This window comes from Python bivittatus, unplaced genomic scaffold (assembly GCF_059951505.1).
Source record: "Python bivittatus isolate LINGU-HERP-01145 unplaced genomic scaffold, Pbiv_v1 ctg000700_np1212, whole genome shotgun sequence".
NCBI classification, from domain to species: domain Eukaryota; kingdom Metazoa; phylum Chordata; class Lepidosauria; order Squamata; family Pythonidae; genus Python; species Python bivittatus.
This window is the reverse complement of record NW_028277098.1, coordinates 42,865,093-42,876,056: the sequence shown is the minus strand read 5'-3', so window position 1 is coordinate 42,876,056 and position 10,964 is coordinate 42,865,093. Positions and strand designations below refer to the sequence as shown.

The 10,964-nt window shown below is 42.1% G+C and overlaps 1 protein-coding gene across 1 annotated transcript in view; it reads left to right on the top strand.

Moving 5' to 3' along the window:
• Window positions 1–6,554: 6,554 nt before the first annotated feature.
• Window positions 6,555–10,964, top strand: part of PCSK9 (proprotein convertase subtilisin/kexin type 9) — a 31,416-nt gene continuing 27,006 nt past the window's right edge. Inside the window, exon 1 of the mRNA XM_088154334.1 lies at window positions 6,555–7,363. Coding sequence (XP_088010460.1) covers window positions 7,163–7,363 — 201 coding nt within the window. The 5' untranslated portion in view covers window positions 6,555–7,162. The remainder of the gene's footprint in view (window positions 7,364–10,964) is intronic.

Sequence of the window (10,964 nt, the reverse complement as noted above, 5' to 3'; positions counted from 1 at the left end):
TGGAACAACTCATGAGAATTCAGGATTCTGCCAACATCCTGGCTTACCTATGTGCCTTCAGTACAGAGTAAGTGCCAATGTTTCAGGGGGCACCAAGCCAAAGAGGGACTGAGTGAAATTGACCATGAGTGGCAGAGAAATTGGAAGGCAACCATTATTTGCTCTCTCCTCCATTTTACTTTCCATAATGATTTCAAATGGAATGAAGGAGATGATCCAAATTCTCCTTTTGGGTATGCTAATTGTATCCTAACTATTCACAATGGCATAGGCATGATGCTGGGATATTCATTTTTTGAAAAGAATGCTTGGGTTGCCACCGTCCAAAAACAGAACTAAGGGGCATATTAGCTAGGACCCTCTTGTATTTCTTGGAAATTTCATTTGTTAGAGGGAAAACTTCCCAGTGACTTCTTGTGCAGGAAATTGCAGGTGATTTGTTTAGATGTAGTGGGGGATTTCCCCATCTTTCCCCAGAGCCTCTGTTGGATGAGTACTATTTTTCTAGTAAAAAATGAAGATGTTTTATTTCTGGAGACATTACTGAAGCTGGAGGGATGGTCGTTGTATATACCAATCAAGCTGCATTATTCTGATTCAGAATGGTCTGTCTGCTCAGCTGCTGTTCCCTTCAGGCATCTGAGTCTCTAGGGCAGTGTTGTCCAAACTTGGCCACTTTAAGATGAGTGGACTTCAACTCCCAGAATTCCCCAGCCAGCTGGCTGGGGAATTCTGGGAGTTGAAGTCCACTCATCTTAAAGTGGCCAAGTTTGGACAACACTGCTCTAGGGTGTCCAACAAGGCCCTTTCCAAGAGATGTTCCAAATATGTGATGAAGTAACCTGGATACTTGTACAGGTAAATGGCACATGTAAGGTTATAAAGTTTTTATAATATGTCAAGTGCTACTTTTTTATTTATCCAGAGACTCCAGTTGTGTAGAAACAAACACTTTGCAACTTTTATTGCTTACTTTCTGAACTAAATCTCTCTCTCTCTCTCTTTCTCACACACTCACACACTCACACATACACACATACCCCTAGAGAACCTAATGTCTAGTTAAGCAGGCTAGGTTTGAGTTCCAGAAGAATCGTGGTGGGAAACCCTCACGCTCCCTACCTGGTACTGTGTGATGGCTCTGAAGTATCACAGCTCACATCCACTTCAGTAAGTTCTTTTTTTAATAATAATTTTATTAAAGATTATGATTACAACAGTAAAAACTAATACAAACTAAAAAGAAATGAGGAATAAAAATAAAGAGTAGAAGGTGCAGAAAAAAAAAGGAAAAGGGAAAAAAGAAAAAAAGAAATAGAAAAGAAAGAAAAAATAAGAATATAGTAAAGGAAAAGAAATATATAAAGAAATGACTTCCCACCTTCATCACAAATATAAAATTTTTTAGTAACTTATCATCTTCTCTTAAAAGGCAACAAATTATCTCTTCTTCCCATATCCCATCTCTTATCTATAAACAAATCTATAAAGCATTGTCATTTCAGTCCTGATGTCAGCAAAAGTCCATTAAGAGTTACCAGAGGTAACAACATCTATTTTAACCTTGATCAAATAAACCAGGTTTATATTTCTTCCTTTAACGTCTAACAATCTTGATCTTTAGTCCCTTCAAATAATGTAATAAACTTGATTTCTTTACATTTTTTCTTTGTCCTTTGACAAAGAGAGAACTTGTCACAAAGTTCTTTCAAACTTTAACAAGCCTCTTTTGTAAATCTAGTATAGGAAAATTATCCAGGTCACTCTCTTGGTTTGTTGATAAAAGGTTTATCCCTTTTAATTATTAAGACATGAGCTGGTTTCTTTTGTATGTCCAATGTAACATCTTTTTCCATGTCATTCTTGTAGCCTGTCATTTCTAGATCCACTTTCAAGTCAGCTTCAATCTTGCCAGGTAGAACTTGTTCCTCTTCCATAATGTCTTTTAGATATAGTCTCTCCATAGAGGCAGATGTCTATGTTGACACTATTAAAATTAACTTCTAAGTCCATTGTTCAAAAATATCCTTCAATATACCAATGTTAAACTATTTTGCTTCATTCTGTAATTGTAAGTCGAGTTTAACTGTTCTTCTCCTTTAACTGTAATCTTTAGTTCCCTCTAGTTCCCTCTAGTGTCCACTTTTTAAAATCTTATGATTTTTTTAAAAATTCAAAACAAAAGCATTTTCCCATGGGAATTATTTTTTATAATTAATTCCAAAATCTTATTTCAAATTTATTTGGACCCTTATTCCATTTATAACTTTCTAAAATCAAAGTTTTAATCATACTTTTGCTGTTTATTAATTTTTTTTAAAGTTCTTAAACCTGTAGTTAAAACTTCTTTTGATTAGGATTGCAGGAAACTCACCTGGTGCTATAAAACTTCTCAATCCAAAGGTTTCTAATAGCTGAAGAGCAATTAACAAGCAAATTTCCAAAAATAATTAGAAAAGGAAAAGGCGCTGACTAGGGTTTGAACAAGATGAGTATTCCCTTGTCTCCCAGAGCATTAAACCTGCCAGAGACTGCTGTCTTGTGGTCTCCTCACAAGGAGCAGCTGTCTGGCGTACTTGTGGGCAATCTCAAGTCCTCTCCTTATCCAGAGAGGAATTATCGAAGAGCCAGTCTACTCACCAGCTCTTCATTCCACCATGGTCATTGGCTTTGCTTTTCAGAGCTGTCTTTGGTCTGTCATTTTTTCCCCAGAAGTCCCCCCCCCCCCCCATTTTAGTAACTTCTGACAAGATTTGGTCAATCTCAACTTGGTACTTACTTCATGCTTCCTGAATTCACTATTTTTCTAGTGAATGCCAGCATATCATCCAATTCACACGGGAACCAATTCTTATTTGGAAAACCACATCATGTTTTGCAAATGTTCTTGTTTTGAAAATGATTTTTTGTTTAATCTTCTTAGAGGTCATCATTCTGTTATTTTTCCACATGCTACTGAAACTGGAATCTTCCAGAACAAATAATTTTGCCTCTCCGGACTGCCCTGAGTGGGTCCAATGTACTTGATCTGCCATACATATCCATCCATATACTTTTATATGTGAACCAAACAGCTACAAATCAGTATCAGAATTATGTAGTAACATCAATAACAGTATGGTCACTAAAGTATGGCCCACATCAGTGCTCTGAACATTTCACAAATCTCTTATTTTTCCTTTTCTTTTCCACCTCTGATTTCTTCTCTTTTCATTTTGAAAAGGTAGAAGTTGCCTCCCCCTTCTTGAGGAGCATAACTGTTTGGGACAAATCACACAGGATAAGCCTCAAGAAGCTATCTGTATCCACCATCAAAGCAGTGACCCCTAAACCTACATCTTAAAATTAAAGGATGTGTTAGTGTTTTGTTTAAAGCGGCTGAAGTGGATTAAACATCAAACATTTCAAGAATGACCACAGAACAGATTTTCCAACCAAAGCTTTCCACTTAGTTCCTGCCTTTGGATTTTATTTCCTGCCAATTTTCTCTAGCACTTCGAGATACTTGTCCAGAATTTGTTGTTGTCCTGGATATAATGAAATAGCACAAGGGAAGAAAGTACATTTTTGATTGTTTATGGTCTCTCCCTGGTGTTTTAGTTAATAGGCTTTGATCTTCCTTGGTGTCATTCCTGTCACATACTCTGAGATTCAGGGCTTCCAAAAGTGCTTCCATGGATAAAGTTAGGACACAAGTGGATGCATTTATAAGAAGATATTTCATCAGGTCCTGAGGCTTCTTTCAGAACTTTGCAGGATTCAAAACTGGGTCCAGAAATTACCTGAAAGACCAGCTAGATAAGAACAGTAAAATATGACTGTAACATTTGGTCTTAATTAAAGGGATCTTGGCTTGTCATAAAAAATTCTTAGTAATTTGTCTTACTGTGTACAAATCTAATAGGATTTAAAGCTGGAATCCCTCTTAAAGTATAAATTGATCTTGATGATCTTCATTTTGATTACATTAAACTTGCCCAAATCCTCAATGAGCAAAGTCTTAAAGGCACTGATTTATATCTACTGAAATCATAGCTATACTTTTTTTTGTGCCTTAAATCAATCTTGACTCCTGCCATGGACAAGTCCATCAGTTTTCTAGTCAATATTTCTGGAAGTGATTTGCCATTGCCTTCTTCCTAGAGCTGAGAAAGTGATTAGCCCAAAGCCAACCAGCTGGCATCTGTGCCTAAGGCAGGACTAGAACTTAGGCTTTCTGTTCTTAGTCCAGTGCCTTAACCACTATACCAATGTTTCTCAACCTTGGCCATTTTAAAATGTGTGGACTTCAACTCCCAGAATTCCCCAGCCAGCATGGGAGTTGAAGTCCACGTATCTTAAAATGGCTAAGGCTGAGAAACACTGCACTAGACCAAACTGGCTCTCTACATTTAGAAATACTTAATTCAGCATATTTTGATATATTTTGAGAAAAAATATAAATTCATGTATCTTATGGAGGCTATATAAATTGTAAAACCCCATTTCTTAGTTAAAATACCTGCAGCATTTTAGGACTCATGCTAGGCTGACAGTTTGCTGCAGCCCCAAAATAGCAGCTGACTTTTGGTTTAGTAAACCTCAGTTTCATGGACTCCATTAAGAGGATTTCATACACAGTGGGCAAAACCTGAATTCAGACTGTTTTGCCAAACCACAACAGTGATAGTTTCAGGAGCAGTCCAGTCCCAAATTATGTACCTAGTTTTTCTGGTGGAGTGTAAAGTTCTCCAGAAAAGCTTCAGTTTACACACACATACACACACACACACACCATTTGCTCTGAAGTTGGAATCAACCAGTAGAGTGATTGCAAGTAGTCTAGGCTAAGCCTAAGTTTGTTTTCCAAGCCAAGCCAAGCATCGGGGATGTTAAAGAGAAATAAGAACAATACATTATCTACATATTGCATGACAAGGTCCTCCAAATACCCAAATGGCCTCAGGTGAGTGGGTTGATATACTTATTAAATAACACAGGAGACAAGATGGAGTGATGTGACAAAGCCAGTGAAGGTGCCAGAGTTGAGCACCTAGCCCCATTCTCTGAAAATGTTAATTCAAGTCACAGCAGAACTACAACTAAGTTATCCTACTAACCCTTAACTCTAACATCTGTTCCAGAAACTAAGGTTGGTGGAATCAACAGTGGCCAAGATATTGCATGGGTTGCATCCAAATTCCCCTGCCTTCTCTCTCAGAAGTGATCATTCCACCCTAAATAAGCTAAAATCCAAGCAGAAGCCAACTGAGTCCCATCCAAGAGGACCTGAATTTTGTCACTTACAGAATCCATGAAAGAATAACATTCCTAGATCTGTCTTCCTTCCTCCTCCCTCACCTTAATTTATAATTGATTTCTGCTTGTTCTCAAAGTGGAGAACAATATTTTACAAAATACATACATCAAAACCTCTAAGATAAGCTACAAATTATAGGTGACCTTTGACGTGTTTTCCACTTCATTTACTATTTCTTTATTTAATATCTTTGTTATTGCATTTATTCCACCCTTTCTCTTGAGAGTCCAAGGTGGCATATATGGAGGCCACTCCTCCTCTTATCCCATAACAAACCTTGTAAGGTAAGATTGGCTGAGACTGTAACTGTCCTAAAGTCCAGTGGACCTTGTGGTTTAGTGCAGATTTGAACCTGGATCTCTTCAGTACAAATCCAACACATTACCAGCACACAATACTGACTTTTTAACATTACATTGGTGGTTGCTTTTAGCAAATAATGATGAAAAAATGGATTAAAAACAGGCTGGGTATTGATAGAGCTTATATAGGCTGAAATATGCTTAATAATGTTATGGGGATATTTGGGGTATGTAAGGAAACCACTTATTAGTTTCTCCTCTATAAAACTGCAGCGTCCCATTTAAAGCTTGTAAGGTTTTGGCTTTCTACATCAAATTTAGAGGGGGATATTTAGGCCACTGTAATGGTGTGTGGGAAAGACCTTGGGAGATGGGGAGAAGAGATGCTGCCGAGGGAATGGTCAGATTAGAGGCAGCATAACCCACAGCTGCATAGTGAGCGGAACAAGAGGCTCAGAAGGGACCCTCCCTAAGTTCTCAGGCTGTAAAGGTGAAGGCTGGAGAATTGCACTTTCAGACTTGCAAGATTCTGTTAATTTAGCTTTACAATAAAGTAGAATTAGTTTATCTGGTCATGTTTCCTGTCTGGTCTACCTGGTAAGGCTGACAGCCACTGAGTTCAACTCCTTGTTTAATGCAGGACTCCAAATGGAAGCATATCTTGGTGATGAATTACACAATTTAAGAAAGCGCTGTGCCAAAGTACAGAGCTCAGGGATACTGCTTTGATACCTGCACAATGTTCTAAACTCAGTTCCCTGGTTTAGCAATGAAAAAAAGAAATCTAGGAGACTGGGAATCGTCTGGTGGGAATTGTTTGGGAAAACTGATGGACCTTAGTTTTGATTGTCAAATATTTACTTAATGCAACGGTGACTTTTAGCCTCTGTGCAAGTTTAATAGCAAGTTGTAAGGTTCACAAAAATAGATGCCTGTTGGAAGTATACAATAGTCTCAAGTGTTTTACAAAGAAGAGATAGCTTTTTCCTCCTTTGCCTCCAGGCATAATTCTCCAATCATGTTCAGGCATAGAATGTATGCATTTTCCTTGTCCGGGCTATGAGGGGAATTAAAAAAAACCCTACCCGTGTAATATGACTCCAGGAAAGCAAAAAAGGGGCAGAAACTTGATCTCAATGGATGAGAAAAACTCCAATTAATGTTTAACAAGATAGGATGGTCCGATGGGATAACAGTGGCGTGATCCAGCACATCCCCGCCCCAAAGATTTAGAGGAGCGCATGAACATGTAGGCCAGGGGGAGGGAAAGTAGAAGCAAGCGGAGTTTCTGAGCGTGTGAGTGTGCGCACTCGCTGGGATGGCCATTTAGCGTTGGTTAATTCTGAGCGCCCCGCGAGTCGAAGGGCAGCTTAGAAACCCAAGCCAGCAGCAGGCTCCGGCCCGCGCGCGTGCCAGAAAGTGGGCTCGCCTCGACGCTGGTTCCTGGCTCTGCCGGCGCGGATTCCCGGCCACGCTCGGCGTGGGATTCTTCCCCGGCTTGGCTCTAGGCCGGCGTCGCAGTTTCCCGCGCTCCGAGAGTTGCATTCTAACCCGCGCGACGATGGGCAGCCGTCGCGGCTTGCGCGCTTCGCGGTTGCTGCTCCTTGTAGGCGCGCTCGCTTGGTTAGCTCTGGCAGCCGCCGCTCACTACGACGCGGACGAAGGCGACGATCTGATCCCCCCCTTCGCGTTCGAGGAGGAGAACCTGACCGAATTCTGGAGACACCGGAGCGCATCCGCAGCTTTCTACCGGAGCAACAAGGTGACCCGGGAAGGGAGAGGGAGGAGAGGCGAAAAAGTGGCGGCGGAAGGCTCGGGGGATTGAGACGTGCGCTGTGCTTCCTCGGCGGCGGGGCTCTTTCTCCTTTCCCTTTGGCCCCCGCTGGGCTCCAGAGGCGAGTGGGAGCTGCGTGCTCCCGGTGCCCGGGCGAACTCTCGGCGGCGGGTTGGAAAGAAGCGGTGCCGCTGGGTTTGCGATTGGTCTAGCAATCTCCTCGCTCGCCGAGGCAGGCAGCTTAAGCGTAGCGTTTGCTGTGCCGACGCGAGGAGTCTCCCCGGGGCTGGTTTGGACCATATCCTCATCCGCGATTTATACCGTCAGGTAGTGGCGTCCAAACATTGATGTGACAGTCCTGACGGTGAAGCTAGTAGAAGGATTCCTACCTAATGAGGAAATGCACTTCCCCGGTGCGACGATCTGATGATCTCAAGCCGCCCCGTTGTGACTGCTTCCCTCGGAATCAGCCCAGTGAATTCAGAGGGTCTTCTAGGGAGGCAGGCTGTAGATGAAGTGGGTTATGGGCCACGAAAGCTTATGATTGCGGGATTATATGAATTCGCCCTTAAACATCATAAAAAAAGAAAAAAAGGGAAGGGGGAAGACAGATCTGGTGCACTAGTGGACTAACACTGCTACGCCTCTGGAATCTCCTGATTCCACTGGCTTGGCATCTCTTTGTGTGCAGCTGTCAGTTCCTAAAGGAGAAGGATTGGAAGTTCTTTCTTTGCCTTGAAATTCCCCATTATCAAATGCCAGGCAAGGTGGGCCTGGATTTATCTAGTCACGAAGCATGTAATCTCCAGGCACTCCCCTCATTGCAGTCTGCTTGGTTTGCTCCAGAGCAAGGCCCCAGTGTTTCAAACAGCCTCCCAGGGAGGGACCCTGGGACAATTCTAGCAGTAGTGCCATGGCAGGGTGTCCTCAGTCTATTTCCCCCTCTGTCTGAACCCTGGGTTTCCCCATGTGGATTTGGTGTTCTCCCTTGCCTGGGGCATTCTGCTGCCACATTCAGACTCCTGATGGAAGGCATGATGAGAATTGTAGTGATGGGTGGTTGAATCAGAAGGCACAAGCTCTCTGCATGGTGATTTTGGTACCCAGATGTGATGGGAAGTAGGAATAACCTTGAGGAACAGGAGGAAGAGCCACAACCAAGGCACGGTCAGATAAAAGAAATCTGAGTGCAGGGCAGAAATGTAATTTGAGTAAGCATCTCAGACATGACCCTCCCTAGTTCTCATGAAGATAATGGAAGAGGGGGAGAAGCACATTCAGACTTGCAAGATTCTGTTACTATAACTTTATAATAAAGTGATATTAGCATTCATAACTCTGGCGTCCTAGTCTGGTCTCCTTTGAAGGGCTGATGCCGTGGACAATGACAGGCAGGGCCAGATTTAGACATGGTGATGGCCCTATGTTATGGGAAATTGTAGAGGTTCTGTTGGTAAGTGGTAACAGAGAATAAGGCTGTGTGACATCTGACCTTGGCAAAAATGCAATCAAGATGCATAACAAACCTATAATGGAATGGAGAAGGGCTCTTTCTGCATAGAAAGGTATGAGTACATGCAGAAATAAAGCTTATCTTAATTAATTAATCCATGGGGGTCCTGTGAGCCATAGAGGAGGCTTACTTTTTGGAGACTTTCAGATACGAAATTATAATAAAACTGGTACAAATGAAAACAAAAAGCAAAAAACAAAAAACAAACTGACATTCTGAAAGGCCCCTTCAGACTGCAAACTCCTAAGTGTGGCTTATGCCTAAATCCGGCTCTGGTGGCACGCCGGGAGAGCATGACACAAGATCGTTTAATTTTTTTTCTATAAAAGTTTGTCTGGATTTGTTGTATCTATAACCAGTGACTCACCAGTGGTTTACTGCATCTTCTTAGCCTCACTCAGCTTTATTTTGACACAGAGATGGTTGGATGATAGTACAAATAAGTTGCTGGTGGGGAAATAATACACAGTATGTTGCTACTGTGCTTTATAAAACAATAGAACTCCCTTGGAGGATCTTTAGAACAGTGTTTTTCAACTTCAGCAACTTTAAGACCTGTGGACTTCAACTCCCAGAATTCCCCAGCCAGCATGCTGGCTGGGGAATTCTGGGAGTTGAAGTCCACAAATCTTAAAAGTTGCTGAGGTTGAGAAACATTGCTTTAGAATAAAGCACATCAGCAGTGTGATGTTCTTGCAGCAACACAAACTTTCCTTTTAAAAAGTTGGCCAGACACCAGTCATTTTGGCCATATATGACCTAAGAGAACTTTCCCCAACCTGATGTCCTTCTGATGTGATGGGCTAAAACTCCCATAACCTTTCCTTGCTGAGAATTGCGGGTGAGGGGTAGGGAGTGACAAAGTATCATGTTCTAGCTGTTTTCCAACAAGTGTATTCCTGTAGCATTTTGCTTAAAGAACCCAAAACTCCTGAAAGTCCCTGTGGTATCTTATGAGTTCTCAGGCAACCCTTAATTAAAAAGCAACTCTTGCATATGAGTTAATCTGTGCCATCCAGGAAATACATTGGTTTGGATAGAGGGAACAATTACCAACCACACAATGTTCTATTCTCTTGATTTGTCTTTAGGGCACCTCTGAGCCTTGGCTGCTTGCTTGGAATGCATTTAGTCTGAGCATTTGATTCCAGGCACTGATAGCACCAGCCAGAGAGAGAAGGACTGTAAAATAATGATGTGTTGTGGAGGGTGACTTAGTTGCCTCAGGGCGCACCAGAGAAATTCTAGCTGACATTTCTGGGGATGCTTCCTGGACTCCTAGAGCTGCAGTTCAATATTGGTGAGGGATATTTCATTGTTTAACTGAAAAGGACTGGCAAGCAAGCGACAATGGGGTTTCTAGATGCAGGGGCACCTTATTTCTTCTTTGAGACAGAGGGCATTTTCCCCTTTGCACCTAACAATGGCACAAACATGCCTGACAGCATCTGGCCCATGAGGCTTAAGTTGTCCTTTGTGATACAGTGTTAAAGTAGTATTTTCCCCTTACTCCAATACTATCCTCAGGGTCCCACAAATTGTGTAAAATCTGCTAGGCTTAGTCAAACATTATTTTGAAGGAAAATCAGATGATTGCAGAGCCATTCTTGTTTGGGCTGTAGGAGGGTCTGGTTATTTTTAGCTGGGCTCCCCCTCTGTATCTGCCAGGTCTCCAAGCTGACTCCTACTCTGAGACCAGAATCGGTCTGAACAGCATCTAATCAGCAGTGGTGGTGGGGAGCTGTGAGATGATGTGGGAGAGAGAGCTGTCTCTTTGATGCTCTGTGGCACAGTCAGTGTCTGTTAGTTGTTGCTGAGCTGCTGTTAAGCATGACTTTAGAGCTCTTCTGGAATAGCACAAAACTCTTGTTCGTTTGAATTGAGCTTTAGTGGTCTTCTGCAAGAGCACTAAACCTGGGTCCAAAACCATCCCAAGTATCAGCTGATGGCCAGCTCCACATGAAAAACACTTGTGCAAAACCAGAATGAGTCTTGACTGATGGCTGCAGTCTAGCCAAGCCAGTCTAGTCAAGGGTGAAAACCCACCTCTCCTCCAGCCTCATCCAACATTTGTCC